This window comes from Astyanax mexicanus, chromosome 17 (assembly GCF_023375975.1).
Source record: "Astyanax mexicanus isolate ESR-SI-001 chromosome 17, AstMex3_surface, whole genome shotgun sequence".
In the NCBI taxonomy this organism is placed as follows: domain Eukaryota; kingdom Metazoa; phylum Chordata; class Actinopteri; order Characiformes; family Acestrorhamphidae; genus Astyanax; species Astyanax mexicanus.
The window spans coordinates 3,514,819-3,531,956 of record NC_064424.1 but is presented as its reverse complement, the minus strand read 5'-3'; the positions used below and the strand labels follow the sequence as shown (position 1 = coordinate 3,531,956).

The 17,138-nt window shown below is 38.6% G+C and overlaps 1 protein-coding gene across 1 annotated transcript in view; it reads left to right on the top strand.

Annotated features, from left to right (window-relative positions):
• Positions 1-16,457, top strand: part of nnt (nicotinamide nucleotide transhydrogenase) — a 90,308-nt gene extending 73,851 nt beyond the window's left edge. Inside the window, exons 20-22 of the mRNA XM_022666533.2 lie at positions 5,950-6,068; positions 6,213-6,328; positions 12,887-16,457. Of these exons, the coding sequence (XP_022522254.1) occupies positions 5,950-6,068; positions 6,213-6,328; positions 12,887-13,027 (376 nt within the window). The 3' untranslated portion in view covers positions 13,028-16,457. The remainder of the gene's footprint in view (positions 1-5,949; positions 6,069-6,212; positions 6,329-12,886) is intronic.
• Positions 16,458-17,138: the final 681 nt, after the last annotated feature.

Sequence of the window (17,138 nt, the reverse complement as noted above, 5' to 3'; positions counted from 1 at the left end):
GGTTACAAATGAACCAGAGTGTGTTTTAAAAGGGACCGAATAGTGCTGGTAGTAATTATTATCTGGGTAATATATCAGGTTAAACTGCACCTGAACAGCTGTTTAGCTCAAGTAAAAAAGGAGTACATTCGATACGTGCCGAAATGAACTGCACTATGGGTACAAACGAACCAGAGTCTGTTTTAAATGGACTAACTAATGCTTATAGTAATTATTGTCTGGGTAATAAATCAGGTTAAACTGCACCTGAACAGCCGAATATCTTAAATTAAAGGAGTATGTTTGATATGTGCCGAAATGATCCAGCGTATGGTTACAAATGAACCAGAGTCTGTTTTAAAAGGGACCGAATAGTGCTGGTAGTAATTATTATCTGGGTAATAAATTAGGGCAAACTGCACCTGAACAGCCGAATATCTTAAATTATAGGCGTATGTTTGATATGTGGCGAATTGATCCACACTATGGGTACAAACGAACCAGAGTCTGTTTTTTAACTAGACCAAGTAGTGCTGATTAGTAATTATTATCTGGGTTGTAAATCAGGTTAAACTGCCCCTGAACAGCTGTTTAGCTCAAATAAAAAAGGAGTACATTCGATATGTGCCGAAATGAACCCCACTAAGAGTACAAACGAACCAGAGTCTAAATAGGACTAAATAGTGCTTTTAGTAATTATTATCTGGGTAATAAATCATGGCAAACTGCACCTGAACAGCCGAATATCTTAAATTAAAGGAGTACGTTTGATATGTGCCGAAATGAACCACACTATGGATACAAACGAAGCAGAGTCTGTTTTAAAAGGACCAAATAGTGCTGGTAGTAATTGTTATCTGGGTAATAAATCAGATTTAACTGCACCTAAACAGCCGAATGTCTTAAATTAAAGGAGTATGTTTGATATGTGCTGAAATAAACCACACTATGGGTACAAACGAATGAGATTCTGTTTTAAAATGACAGAATAGTGCTGGTTTTCATGCTGTTCCTGTGGATGAAAGTGGAATCTGATTGTTCAGGAGTAAACAGTCTCTCTGATCTCCAGTTAAAGTCCTCGCTGTGACCTGTGGATCCCCTCCGGTTCTGGATTGTGTGGGGAGCGTGGTTAGGAGTTGGTTTAAACCCTGAGCCAGAAAGGCAGCATAAGTCTTGAATGGGCTGTAAGCTGTCACGGTGAAAAGCAGCTGAATGTTTTAAAACCTGTGTTTGTGGGAAGTGTGGTGGTAATGGGGAAAGCAGAGGGAGAGGGAGCAGGTCTTGGACGCTGTGCCGTCTGTCGGCGTGCTCCCGCCGCAGCTGCAGCTTATGTAAGCCCTCCACACCGTGAACGCTGATTGACAAATCCCAAGTCTGAGACTTCTGATGTCTGTTTAAATGGCTGTCTGCTTTTTAGGTGATTACTGGCCGGCCTTTTCCCTCTTACCTCAAGTGATGGCTCAATTTACTTTAGAGGAACTGACCAATAGTGATTTGATGACACACGGATGGAGGATAACATGTAGTTTTTGGTGTTTTTTTTTTTTTTTTTTGTAACAGTTCTGGTCAGACGTGCATGTATTTGCAAACAGGAAGTACTTTAAGAACCCGTTTTGTGTGACCAACCTACAATCTAGAGCCAGACACTAGAGGGTGCACCCAAGTGCTTTTGTACAAGTAGTAGTAGACCCTTTTATTATTTTGAGTTTCTTTCTTTTTGACAAAAATTGCATGAATTCGCATTGCCTTTACTCAGATATATATCAGATTGGGTAATAAATCAGGTTAAACTGCACCTGAACAGCTGTACCGCTAAAATATAATTATTGTATTTGACCCGCAGATTGAGAATACCGTGTTTTTGTTTTGTTTTTAGTGTTTTGTTTTTTTGTAACAGTTCGGGTCAGGCATGCATGTTTTTGCAAACGGGAAGAACTTTAAGAACCCGTTTTCCAATGTGGCAACAACCTACCTAAATGTTTTTGGACAAGTAGTTTGACACTTTATTTTGAGTTTTTCTTCTTCTTGATTTAAAAAATGCATGAATTCAGACTAGAGTGGCATTGTTTCCAATCAAATATGTATCAGATTGGGTAATAAATCAAGTCAAACTGCATCTGAACAGCCGTTTAGCTCAAATAAAAAGTATATTTGACCCACTGAAGGAAGGACACCTTGTAGTTGTTGGTGTATTTGGTTTTCTGCCATGATTCAAATAAAACACTAGAGGATGATCCCAAGTGAGCATCTGAGCAAAATCATATTTTATGAATGTGAATAAATTTGTTTGTTTTTGTACTGAAAAATGTACTCATCTCTGTTGTCCAAAAACTGTTTGATATAGACAATAGAAATTCTATATAATAATCTTAGGTTTTCTTTTTTTTTTTTTTAAGTGAAGTGCTTTTATTCTACTTTGTGAAATCAAAAAAATATATATTGGACAGGTAGTAAGGCATTTTTTTAAACTTAAGTTTTTCTTCTTCATGACATAAAAGGTGCATACATTCAGCATTGGATTGCATTGTCCCTAATCAAATATGCATCAGATTGGGTAATAAATCAGGTTAAACTGCACCTGAACAACCTATATTTGACCCACAGATGGAGGAGAGCATGTAGTTTTTGTTGTTTTGGTTTGGGTCAGACATGCATGTTTTTGCAAACAGGAAGTACTTTAAGAACCTGTTTTCCAAAGTGTGACCAACCGAACAACCAAGAGCCAGACACTAGAGGGTGCACCACGTGAGTCTAAAATGAATGGATTCATATGGAGCTTCTGAGCAAAGTCATATTTTTATCATTCTGAATAAATTCGTGTGTTTTTATAATGAAAAATATACTTGCAGAGGTAGCAGTAATGCTAACATCTCTGTTGTCCAAAATCATTGATATAGACAATAGAAATTATAAACTAAGGTTTTCTTTGATTTTATTTTTTTTTTTAAGTGAAGTACTTTTATTCTACTTTGTGAAAAAAATATATATATATTGGACAGGTATTTTTTTATTTTAAGTTTTATTCTTCATGACATAAAAGGTGCATAAATTCAGCATTGGATTGCATTGTCCCTAATCAAATATGCATCAGATCTGGTAATAAATCAGGTTAAATTACACCTGAACAGCCTGTATTAGTATATTTGACTCCCGGATGAAGGATACCTTGTAGTTTTTGGTGTTTGTTTTCTGCACGGGCTCGGGTCAGGCCTGAGTGTTTTTGCAAACGGGAAGAACCATAAGAACCTGTTTTCCAAAGTGGGAACAACCTTCCAACCTACGCATTTGGTGGAGGACGCTGATCAGAGGGGACAGGTGACCCAGCCGGTAATGATTTAATGATGGTCATTTTTCTAACAGGGCCACTCTTCCAGTAAGTGTTCTGAGTGGAGACAAATCTAGGTCTGCCACTTCCTGTTTGTGTGTGTGTGTGTGTGCGTTTGTACGTGCATGTGTGTGTGTGCATGTGTGTGTGTGTGTGTGTGTGTGTGTGCACGTCCTGGACCTGTTGGCTGTGATCTAGGCTTTTTTACGGTGAGGTTGGGTCATAAAGACACTCAGCAGCTTCAGGGCTTGTTCGTCTTCCTCCAGTCATTTCCCTTTTCTCTGGCTTTTACTACCGCCAGCATTAAAAAGATGGCTCCAGCTCCGGCCTTCTTCCTCTTCCCTCCTGACCTCTGCCGAACTGCCTGACCCTCACCACCTCACTTCTTCTACTTAGGCAAAGGTTCAAAGGCTCCTCTGCTTCTGAACTCTTTGAAATAACTGTACATGCAAAATTTTACATCTACTTTTGCATGCGTATGAATTTGAGTGGCATCCCATTCTTAATCCATAGGGTTTAATGATAATGATATCAACCCATCCTTTGCAGCTATAACTGCTATAACTCTTCTAAAAAGACTTTCCACAAGGTTTAGGAGTGTGTTTATGGTCATTTTTGTCTGTTCTTCATCTGATGAGTAGGTGTTCTAAGGTGATCTATTGAGTTGACGCCGGCGAAGCTCCTTTATGGAGCTTCCTTTGTGCCCTGGTGATGAGTTGGGAGCATGAAATAATTAAAAAAGCATAAAGCATTAAGACTTCTCATCACTGGAACTAAGGGTTTGAGTCCAACTCCTGAAAAACAACCCCACACCATAATCTTAATGATCCCCCCTCTACCAAACTTTATATTCAGCACAATGTAGTCTCATACTTTGCTCTGTTATTTTACACTGACAGAGCACAGAGTCGCTGTCGTTCCCAGTCTCTTCCACTGTGTTATAATATCACTGACAGTTGGCTGTGGATTATTTAGTAGTGAGTAGTAGTGAAATTTCACGACTGGATTTGTTGCACAGGAGCTGCATCCTATCACATGTGGTACTACAGTGCTAGAGTTCACTGAGCTCCTGATAGAGACTTATTCTTTCACTAATGTCTGTTTATTATATCAACCCATCCTTTGCAGCTATCATAACTTTAACGCTATAGGGAAGGCTTTCCACAAGGTTTAGGAGTGTGTTTATGGTCATTTTTGACTGTTCTTCCTCTGATTAGTAGGTGTTCTAAAGTGTTCTATAGAGTTTAGGCCAGTGAAGTTCTTCCAAAGCAAACTCCTTCATCCATGTCTTTATGGAGCTTGCATATTGTGCACTGGTGATTCTCACAGTTGGTAGTTGTGAGCATGAAATTGTCCTAAATATCTTGTTTTTGCTGAAACATTAAGACTTCTCGTCACTGGAACTAAGGGTTTGAGTCCAACCCCTGAAAAACAACCCCACACCATAATAATAATGATCCCCCCTCTGCCAAACTTTACACTCGGCACAATGCAAGGTGTTTATCGAGCTTGCTTTGTGTACTGGTGTGCAGTAATCATGTTGGAACAGGAAGGAGCCTTCCCCAAACTGTTATCGCAAAGTTGAGAGCTTGAAATTGTCCAAAATCTCAAAATGCTGAAGCATTAAGAGTTCCTTTCACTGGAACTAAAGGGCCGAGCCGAACATCTAAAAACAACCCCACACCATAATCATAATTATCCCCCCTCTACCAAACTTTACACTCAGCACAATGCTGTTAAATAGGTACCCTTCTCCTGGCAACCACAAAACCCCAGACGTGTCCCTGAGATTGCCAAGCAAAGAAGTGGAATTCGTCACTCCAGATTAGGGGTGTGCCATATCATATTGTATGCGATAATATCGCCAACATTTTTGAATATCGTGAATGATATTATACCCTAAATATATCGTGCCATATGGCCCACCCCTAATTATCGCATCAGGGTACTACTTTTATACTATTTTTAGCACGATGTTCTCATTTTCTATTATATATCTAGTAGAGACAGATTATATCTGTCCAGTATCGTTTATTTAATTTTAATCCTGGATATATGGAGATATTTGGAGTGCATTATTATTATCATGACAATCTGGATCATTGACTTCTATTACAAATCTGATCAAATTCTTGTTTTTTTTTATATCTCAGGTAGGGGTGTGACATAAATCGTATGCAATAATAAATTACAATTTATATTTTTTTGAAGTAGTGAATTCTTGGGGGGGAAAAAAAACATTAATTTAGATCGCCAAGAGTATCGTTATCGCGAAAATACCATGAAATATCGTGGTATTATTTTAGGGCCATATCGCCCACCCCTACTCCAGATATCACGTCACCACTGCTCTAGAGTCCAGTAACCCATTGGAAACCCATTCCATGAAGCTCTTTGCATTGTTCCTGAGCTAATCTGAAGGCCACATGAAGTTTGGAGGTGTGTAGTGATGTAGTGACTCTGCAGAAAGTTGGTTCCACTTCATAGCATCAAAGATGGCTAATAAAAACCCCTAAATTAAATGCTCTGCTGCTGTATGTGGAGGTGTAGAGGTGTCTGGTCTCACTCTTTTTTGAAATCCCTGTACATGCAGAACCTGTCAGATGTAAATTTGACCAGTTTTGTTTGTCTGTGTGTTTCTGTAGGTTTGGTATCCACCCTGTAGCCGGACGCATGCCCGGGCAGCTGAACGTGCTGTTGGCCGAGGCCGGCGTGCCATACGATGTAGTTCTGGAGATGGATGAGATCAACCATGACTTCCCGGGTACGGTTTAGAACTCGTGGTCCTGCTTCTGAATCGTCTCGGTCTCTTTCCTCCCCCCCCGAGCCTGAAAACGTGTTTAAACAGTTTAACCTCAGTTTGTTTTTCTTTCGTTTGGAACTGACTGTGTTTCTGCCTGCTTTTCAGAGACTGACCTGGCTTTGGTCATCGGAGCCAACGATACAGTAAACTCGGCCGCACAGGAGGACCCCAACTCAATTATTGCTGGAATGCCAGTGCTGGAGGTCTGGAAGTCCAAACAGGTGAGTGGAACCGTGACTTTTAGTGGCTGAGTTCTGACTCTGAGGCTCTCTAGACCAAATGGAGAAATGGTGATCGTAGGGAAAATACAAAAAATAAGTTATATATTTTCTCACTTCAGGTAATAGCCAGGCCTTAAGCACAAAAAAGTTCCATATATGGGTTATTACGGCTCAAAATCAAACAAATTATCTTTGTTTTAGTGGTTCAGATCTGTGTGTAAGTGCAGAAAATCCTAAAATTCAGAAAAACTCTTTAGCTCTTCAGCTTCCGGTTGAACCAGTTCAAATAAATTGCATAAAAGGTCAGTTGTTTTTTTTTGTAAAAGTTCTTAGATCTTAGTCATCTGCTGACTCGCCACAGACAGTAGGTACAGATTCCTCCCTCAGACGAAGTCTGCTGGCTGATCCTGCTGTGTACTGTCTGAAATCTTCAACTGATCAACTCAGTCTACTTAATTTTACTCTAAATTTGAAGCTGTTTAATAAATAAGATTTATTTGATCATTGAGTAATCCATAGTAATACATAATAATCAGTTGTTCATTTCAGTAATCAATAGATCAGCGTGAAATGGAACAAACATTTTTTTTATCTTGTGTTTTAATGTCGTTTCCTGAAGTTTATTGTGAAACTTTAGTTTGCGTAATTGATGCAGCAGTCTCAAACTATAAACTGAATAAAGTTTATGCTCAGAGATAAAGCGCTGTGCTGTGAGGTGATATGACTGCATATTAAATACAGTCTTTGAACTGGGATTAAAGTCAGATACGGGATGTTCCTCTCTGCTGTTGCTGGGATGAGAGCCGGGTTATCTCATGGGGTTCTGGGTGGTGTAATGCAGACCATCTTTCAGCTTCCCACCCAGCGTGAGAGGAACCCCCCCCCCTCCCCTTTCTTCTGGTCCAGGTGTATCCCTGCAAACGCGTCTCACGCTGCTTCTATTAGCTGTGACTCACTCTCTCAGGAATGATGACATTTGGGCGCATCCGACTGGAACTTTCCCTAAATATAGGCTGCTGGGTCTCAGTGCAGCGGAGTGGCCTGCAGAGCACAGCCTGGGTCTGGGGAAAATCACTGAGCTGTGTGGAGATGTGATACAAGCATCCGTACCACTCACTAATAAGAGTGTATAAAAAAATATTTATATATATATATATATATATATGGGGTATCACAATTTCGATATTTTATCGAAATCGATCGAAATTATGTCATTGTGTCGAGCCAAGTCAAAAAGAGGATCGACGATCCCTCCCTCTAAGCTACACAAATGGCACAGCACACTGTAGCCGACGCTTAAAGAGCAGCTCTTTCTCCAGAGAATGTGGAGATTCTCATTTCCTTAAAGAAAAACTTAAAAATATAAAAATAACAGTTGTTTTTCTAGCCACAAATATGTTAATAGTTTTGGTACCTTAAGGAGCATCTTTCTCTCAGATAAAGTTAATAATATATCTTTATTAAAGAAAAAAACTTGTCATTCTCAGGGACCGAGTCTTATTTTTCATGTTTATCTGTTATAGTAGAATAGAGTTCAGTTTGTTAAGGCTCTAATTGTTCTATTATTTTGTACATGACTGTTCCTGTATTTTATTATTATTTATTTTGTTATGTTGCACATTGCTGTTTTAATAGTGCACACTGCTGCTACAAAAAAACCACTAGATGGCATTACATATATATCTTAATTAAATTATTTAAATTTGACCATAAGTACCTTATGTGGTGTATTACAGATCACTTGTATCACTTTGCATCACTTATATCAAGCCCACCTTTTGAAATAAGATATTGTAAATTTGATGAATCAAACCAATGACTGACCATAGACGAATCAAAAATCAAATCGAACCAAGGATTTAGAGAATCGTGACACCCCTAATATATATGTATCTAGAAGTTTTGCAATATACAGTTCCTATCAAAAGTTTGGACACACCTTAAATTTAATTATTTTTTTTGGGTACCACTTAAAAAAAAAAAGACTACCTTTATAAAAGGTTTATAAATGGTTTACAAAAAATCATGCCTTAAAAAATCATTAATAATCAGTTATAACACATACGTAGAAAGGCCAACAATATAGATGCTGTGGGTTCACTATTTGGCAAACAACAGGTCATTGATGCTCTTTCTATGTATGTGTTATAACTGATTATTAATAATTTTTAAGGCATTTACAACCTAATTAGTAACATTAATAAACTAATTGTAAACCAGTTATAAACCCTTTATAAGGGTAGTCTTATTTTAAAGTGGTGCCTATTTTTGTTTTTCAATTATTTTTAAATGTTCTGCATTGTATATTAATGATAAATAGATAAAAATGATGAGTTTCTTTGATTGTACCAAATTTAAAAAACCTCTGGAATATAATCAAGAGGAAGATGGATGATCACAAGCCATCAAACCACCAAACTGAACTGCTTGAATTTTTTTGCACCAGGAATAAAGGCATATCCAAAATTATCCAAAAGCAGTGTGTAGGACTGGTGGAGGAGAACATTTAAAAGATGCATTAAAAAAAACGATTAAAAACCACCAGGGTTATTCCACCAAATATTGATTTGATTTCTTTTTTTTTTTTTTTTTAACTTTAGGAATATGAACTTTTTTATGTTTTCATTCAATTATTTAAGGTCTTAAAGCTCTTTTTTTTGTTATTTAAGCCATTTCTCATTTTCTGCAAATACATGCTCTAAATTATGATTTTTTTTATTTGGACTTTGTGAGAATAAAACAGCAGAAAATTAAGTGCTCTCTTGATTTTGCAATGTTTCCAGAGCTGTATATTGCTATAAACCAATCAGTTACAGTCTGATGTCATTCCCAAATCCTGCCGCCGCCCTTTTGCTCCTGTATTCATCAAGCAGCTTGTGTTGATGCTGTTTTTAGCTCGTTCCTCCACTTTGGCCTTTAAACTCTGCTCTGTTGAGGTTAAGAGTGTTTGCAAACATTAAAAAACATGAAGAAAAAAATATGTTTTCAAGTTACGAAGCCTCAGAGAGACGGGGCTGTTTTGCTGTTGGTTTTGTGTGGCCCCTTCCAGGCCTTGATTAGTCACTTAAACTAACTTTGTAGTGACGCTCCCGATGACACGATAGCACCGGCGGATGCGGGGAGGCATCTCGCTGGCTGGTGCTGCGTCCCCGAGCGAGGGCTGATTGCTCCCAGGTTAGAGGGGCCTTCACATGTAACCTCAGTCCCAAACGGAACCAGCTGCCCTATGAATAATGTATGGAAGCGAGGGCTGCGGGCCGGTCCTGAGGGACGTCAGGACATGCTCGAGTGGACGCGTGACAGTGAGGAGATGCGGGCTTGGGTGTGCCTCGTTCCCCTTGCTCTGAACCTCTCCTTTTTGTCTTTCTTTTGCTTTTCTTTCTCTTTTATCCCCCTTTTTTTACCCCCTCGTTCACCTGGCTGCCAGTGATCATCTGCAGGCCCTCTTCTTTTTCTTCTTCTTCATCATCGTCTTCTTATTTGTCTTCTTCTTCTTTAGAACAGACAACGATGATGATGATCATGCTGATGATGATGATGATTATTATATTAAAAGGGTCGATCTGCTGATTTGGGGTCTCTGGATGAGGGTCATTTTGTTCCAGCTATCTTTCAGTGTATTGAATAACACCAAAGCAGGACCAGCGGCGAGGACTCTCTCCTCTCTGGTTTTACTTATTCAATTACTAAGAGGTTCCTGCTTCCCAAACAGATGCTCCCAATCAGAGCGCCGCTCTCACCCGCTTTCCCAGGAAGCGCTCGGCCCGAGTCCTGCGCTCGAGACACTAATGACTCTTAATTTTGTAAATGGCAGATACTTAAATAACCATTAGAAGCTGGAAGCATGAGCGCTTTTCTCTCTCCGTCGTACTCGAGATACAGTAGACCACACTGTCTGCAGGTGCAGTACAAAAAAGCGTTCAGGGCTTTTTATATTTATTTATTTGTTATAAAAGACTACTATTTGGCGTTTGCTAATAACCGACCTGCCTGACTTCACTACAGAATTTTTTTAAAGCCTTTTAACGTAAGAAAAGGTGAAACCTCACACACAGACGGTCCATATACTGATACCGAGTTGTACAGTACTCTGCTATACAATACTGATCTAGTGCTAGATCTCTAATGCAGGATTAGATATATGTAGATAGGTATTAGATAGACATTAGGTATACATTGGTGCAGAGAAAGATGTTAGATGAACATTGGTGGGAATGACAAATTACATTGGTACAAAAATATCAGATTGAAAGACGTTAGATGAACACTGGTGCAAGGAAAAACATTACATATTGGTGCACAGATGGACATTTATGGACATTGGTGCAAAGAAAAACATACATATTAGTGCAAAAAAAGTTTAATAGGAATCAGATGAACATTGCCACAAATATGGACATTTGTGGACATTGATGCAAAGAAAAATATTTGACAAAACGTTGGCGCAAGGAAAAACATTAGATAAACATTGATGCAAAAAAGACATTCAATAGGAATCAGATAAAATTGGTGCAAAGAAAGACATTAAATGGACATTGGTGCAAAATTAGACATTGAATAGACGTTAATGCATAGACATCGGATTGACATTTGCACAAGGAGTAACATTAGATAAAAATTTAAGCAAAGGCCGACATTGTTGGACCTTGGTGCAAAGATGGACGTTAAATAGACATTGGGTTAAAGAAAGACATTAAGCCGACATTGGGCAAAGATGGACGTTGATGCACCTTGGTGCAAAGATAGATGTTAAACAGACATTGGTGCAAAGAATTACATTTAATAGACTTTGGTGCAAAGTAAGCAATTAGGTAGACATTGTTGTAAAGAAAAACATTAGATGGACATTGGGGTAAAGAAAGACATTAGGTGAACATTGGTGCAAAGATGGACATTAGATGGACATTAGGCCAAAGAAAAACATGAGAAAGGCATTGGTGCATAGACATCAGATTGACACTGGGCGAAAAGAAAGTCATTAGATGGACATGGGTGCACAGTAAAACATTGGTGCAAAGATGGACATTTGATAGAAGTTAGTGCAAAGCCAGATATCAGTTTGAGGAATCAGGGCAAAGAAAGTCATTAGATGGACATTGGTGCAAAGAGACATCTAGATGAACATGGGTGCATAGAAAAACATTGGTGCAAAGATGGACATTTGATAGAAATTGGTGCAAAGCAAGATATCAGATTGATATTGGGGCAAAGAAAGTCATTAGATGGATATTGGTGCAAAAAAAAAAGACATTAGATAAACATTGGTGCAGAGAATTACGTTAGCTAGACATTGGTGCAGAAAAGACATTCAATAGAAATCAGATACAATTGGTGTAAAGAAACACATAAGATGGACAATGATGCAAAGGTGGACATTGATTGATGTTGATGCAAAGAAAGACTGAGCAAATTCGCCTCCAAATCAGTTGGATTATCCTGCAGTGTCGGCCAGGCATTAGACATATATTTATATACAAAAATAGTAATATAAGTGAAAAACTTTTGACTGGTACTGTATATCTAGACTCCACCCATATATGTGGATTACAGGATGTATTTCTTTAGTTATTTAGTTCTTTAGTTCTTTAGTTCGCTCAGTCTAAACCAGGGGTTGGCAATTGACATGAATCATCTAGCCCGTGAGGTTGTTAGAACTATAATGAACGATAATAGAAAAAAATATATATAAACTAAATGCTTCTCGGGTGAGCTTTTGTTTACAAGCCTCCCCTCTCTCTCTCTCTCTCTCTCTCTCTCTCTCTCTCTCTCTCTCTCTCTCTCTCTCTCTCTCTCTCTCTCTCTCTCTCTCTCTCTCTCTCTCTCTCTCTCTCTCTCTCTCTCTCTCTCTCTTGCGCTCAGTGTGACTTTAGTTTTCGCCCATTCTCGCTTTTCCAATGTTCTTGGGCTCCTTATCTCCTTTTAAGGGCTTCCACCCTTTGCTGAACGGTTGTACTTGTAGGCAAATTAAGCATTGATTGTATGGTCTATTGTATACTTTTGTAGTTGGTAGCTGTATTTGTGGGCTTTTGATGTGTACTACATTACATTATATTACATTTGGCAGATGCTTTTGTCCAAAGCAACTTACAATAGTGAAGTACAGAAATAATAGAATGTAAAACAACTTTATATAGGGCCTAAAGGAGGTCAAAAGTGAATAATAGAATGGAGGAGTGAAGGAGGATCTGGTAGTAGAAGGTAGTTAGTTAGAGGTCTTAGGAGAGTATGTGCTCTTTGAAGAGCTCTGTCTTCAGGAGTTTATTAAAGATAGTGAGAGATTCTCCTGATCTGGTAGTAGAAGGTAGTTAGTTAGAGGTGTTAGGAGAGTAAGTGCTCTTTGAAGAGCTCTGTCTTCAGGAGTTTATTAAAGATAGTGAGAGATTCTCCTGATCTGGTAGTAGAAGGTAGTTAGTTAGAGGTTTTAGGAGAGTAAGAGCTGGTTGCAGAAGTGGGGTACCCACTATATTCACTGCGCGTCACTGGAACTGAATGTACAGAATACAGTTTAACACAATGTAAATTCTGGTCTAAACAAACTTGAACTCCATCTGTCTGCAGGTCATCGTGATGAAGAGATCTCTGGGCGTGGGCTACGCCGCCGTGGATAACCCCATCTTCTACAAACCCAACACGGCCATGCTTTTAGGAGACGCCAAGAAGACCTGCGACGCTCTGGCTGCTAAAGTGCGTGAAGCTTAATCAGCAGCACTCCAGCACCAGCCCCAGCTTCAGCTCCAGCACTCCAGGGGGGGCTGGAGTTCCTCCTGCACCAGAGCGTGCACTCTCTGAACAAATCTTTAGAAAGAAAGCAGCAACCGTAACGTCTCACTCCTGAACACCCCCTCTTACTTTAACTCTTACTGTTTATTTTATTATTTTCTTTCATTTCTCTTCGGTTTAATAGTAGATCTCGTAGCTGTTCGGTTGAAGGTTTAGTTCACGTTTGTTCAGTATTTGTTTTAATGACGTCATAATGCCACTTTTTGTTCGTCTTCCTGAGTACCTGTGTAAGTAAATTAAGCTAAACAAACAAAAAAGGGTTTAAAAAAAAAAGCGCATTACAAATGATAACATTACAACCCAATTCATCAACCCAACTCAATAACTCATAAACTCAACTCATCCATTTTTAGGACCTTAGCGCAGCATAGCACATGTCTGGGTTTTGTATTTGAAATAGACTTTTATAAATATATGCATATAAATATAAAATTAGACATTTCTTTGTGTAGTTTAGTATAGTTTATAGTTTGTAGACCGGGGGTAATACCAAACATTTGCAAGAAAAAGAAAAAAACAAGCTTTTTACTTCATTTTCTTTCTTCTTTTCCTTTATTTTTTGCAGCAAAAATCTAAAATCATGTCTACATCCATCTCATATATGTGACCAACCTGTAAAAAAAGGTATAAAGATACAGTAGTGTTGGTATATTATTGTTACATGCAGGTATGAACTTGAATGTTGAAGGCAGCATCATCAGATGGTTATTTTATCTATTTTTCCAATCATTTTAAACCTTCTCGTACCTCTGAAGGCCTCGTGGCTTTGAAGGATCAGTGCTGATATGAAGTTAAGCCCACCTAATGACAATTGGAGCATCAGATTTGGCTGTAGATTACTACAATTCCAACTAATGTTAAAGCTATGAACCTATAACCATGTAATATAATGTACCATGCATTCAGCTCTGATGGTAGTACTGTCTGTTGTATTATTTAGGGGTCGTTAACAATAATACAAATAGTAATAACTAATAACAATTGTAATAATAATAGTAATATTAATAATAATAGTAACGACTCGCAGGGACCTTGTGAAATACGTCTTTCCTCATGATCAGGGACCACAAAACAACAAGGTAGACCATAATAACAACAGTCCTACCTCTTGACAGTGTTAAAAATCCAGACCAAACTATCTGTCTTAGCTCCGCCCCTCTGCCTACCAAGGACTTTAGCATTATTCATCATTTACTATAACTCTTCTACTGCTGTTCTACAACAGTTTAGGCTGTGTTCAGACTGCAGACGAATCAGATTTGTTTCTCAAAAATCAGATTTTGCATCAGATTGGATTTGCCTGTCTTGACATCACACATAAAACATTTCCGCATGGGTTGCTGTGGTATCAAGTTTGGCGTCAGTAGCTAAACTTAGGCTCTTTTTTTTTGGGCCTCCTGCACTTAAAACGCATTAAAAAAATTATTTGAGCGTCTAGACTGAGACACATCTGTACAAAATTGGAGAATTCATTCAGTTTAACTGATGTTTGAGTCCATATATTACTATTATTGTTAATTGTAACAGATCTGGGCCAATCTAGTATTATAAGAGTCTTACCCAAGGACTTTTTTAGAATTGTAGCAGTATAAACAATATAGTCACCCAGACCAGGAATACTTTCTTAAAAATCAGATCTTTTATTTGCAAATTATTTGGATCAGATCGGATTTGCCTGTCTTGACGTCACAAACATAAAGTTTCTGTATGGGGTTGCTGTGGTATCAAGTTTGGCGTCAGTAACTAAACTTAGACTCTTTTGTTTTTTTTTCCCCTGCACTTAAAACGCATTAAAATACGATTTACGCTTTCAGACTGAGACACATCTGTACAAATCGGAGAATTAATTCAGTTTAACTGATGCTTGAGTCCATATATTACTATTATTGTTAATTATAACAGATCTGGGCCAGTCTACTGTTATAAGCGTTTCTCAAAAATCAGATAAATTATTTGCAAATTATTTGGATCAGATCGGATTTGCCTGTCTTGACATCACAAATGCAGCGTTTCTGCATGGGTTGCTGTGGTATCGAGTTTGGCGACAGTAACTAAACGTAGACTCTTTTGTTTTTTTGACCCCCTGCACTTAAAACGCATTAAAAAAAAAAATTTATTTGAGCATCCAGACTGAGACATCTGTACAAATCGGAGAATTAATTCAGTTTAACTGATGCTTGAATCCATATTATTGTTAATTATAACAGATCCGGGCCAGTCTACTGTTATAAGCGTCTTGCCCAAGGACTTTTTTAGAATTGTAGCAGTATAAACAATATAGTCACCCAGACCAGGAACTGTTTCTTAAAAATCAGATCTTTTATTTGCACAAATTGGATCAGATTGGATTTGCCTGTCTTGACGTCACAAAAGTTTCTGCATGGGTTGCTGTGGTATCGAGTTTGGTGTCAGTAACTAAACTTAGGCTCTTTTGTTTTTTTGTTTTTTTTGACCCCCTGCACTTAAAACACATTAAAATACGATTTACGCTTTCAGACTGAGACACATCTGTACAAATCGGAAAATTAATTCAGTTTAACTGATGCTTGAATCCATATATTATTACTGTTATTGGGTCTTTTATAAGTGTAGCAGTATAAACAGTATTGTCAACCAGACCAGGAATTGAACCGAAGTCTCCCACACCAACCATGAAACGTCTCCAAATGTGGTTTAGATCTAATTTATAAAATAATGTGGTTTCTACCAGTTCTGTCTATGACAAATCAGTCTGGATACAGTCTAAACAGGCCAAAAATTCAGATTCAGTGCTGGACATAGTCTGAACACAGCAGTAAAAAGGCCAGTTATGTGTTTAATCTTGAAGGAACAGGTGATGCCACTCGTTTAGTCATTTCAATCAAGTTTCAATCCATTTTGTTTTGTTTTATGTTTAATTTTCTGTTAAACAAAGGCAAGAAGCAACAAGCAGCAATAAAATAAAACTTCATTGTAATAAAGAACAGAAAACCCTTGGTGCTGGACTGGTGGTTGTTCTTTGGTTGAGGATGAAGTCTTGTATAATTCACACTTTTTTTCCCTCAATATTTCTAGACATTTCTGCACATTTCTGTACTGTATAGACATGATGCCCCTTCGTGTGTAGAATTATTATGCTGATGCTGGTAAACATGGGGGTGATAAAAAAATTAAAATGATGGAGTGGAAACAGAAGAAAGGGATGGAAGGAAACAAGTGTTTTACAGATGTTTTATTGTCTCGCTAGGAGATGTTAGGAGATGAACGAGTTGCTGACATACTGTGAAGTGTTTCTCTCTCTCTCTCTTTATCTCTCTTCTCTGGTTTATCGTGGAACATCACTCTTAATAAACATCCAGATCTGAGAACTTATGAAGCGGTGGGTAGTCGTTTCTTAAGCTGGCATGCTTTGGATGTTTGAGCGTTGGAGGGGCAGGCTTGCCACGCGAGCGCGGCGTTTGTATCGTAGCGTATCTCTGGAGACGCTCTGATAAGCGTTATCTTCACAAGTGGCAGTGATTGGCCATTGTCATCTTCAGGCCGTCCTGCTGCAGCAGCATCGGTGCTGTTTTCTCACCCGTATGTGTGTGAAGTCGAGGGTGGAGATGCTCGTTTCTCACTTGAATGGGATTGCATGAGTTTATCATGAGGGCTCTTTCACTTCTGCAACAAGTGGCACTCAGACGTGATGTGATGGTATCTCCTGCCGCACCTCTCTCCCTCTCTCTCTCTCTCTCTATCTCTCTCATGACTGAAAGGAGGATGAAGGTAGAAAGAAAGAGAGAGCGAGAACAGGCTGGATAGATGGTTGGTATGAAGCCTGAAAATGACGTGGAGACCATTTTCCCTTTTTTTTCTTCAAACCTTTTATAGAATTTTCTCCCCAATTAACAAGGTTTATTAATTACCCAACCCACTCTTTAAAACAAATGTGAAGTCAGACTCCGCCTCTTTTTGACCTGCTGCTGATGCATCGTTGCTGATCGGAGGAAAGCGCAGCGGTTCGGTTCTGATACACCAGCTCACAGATGCAGCCTTGTGCTGATCCACA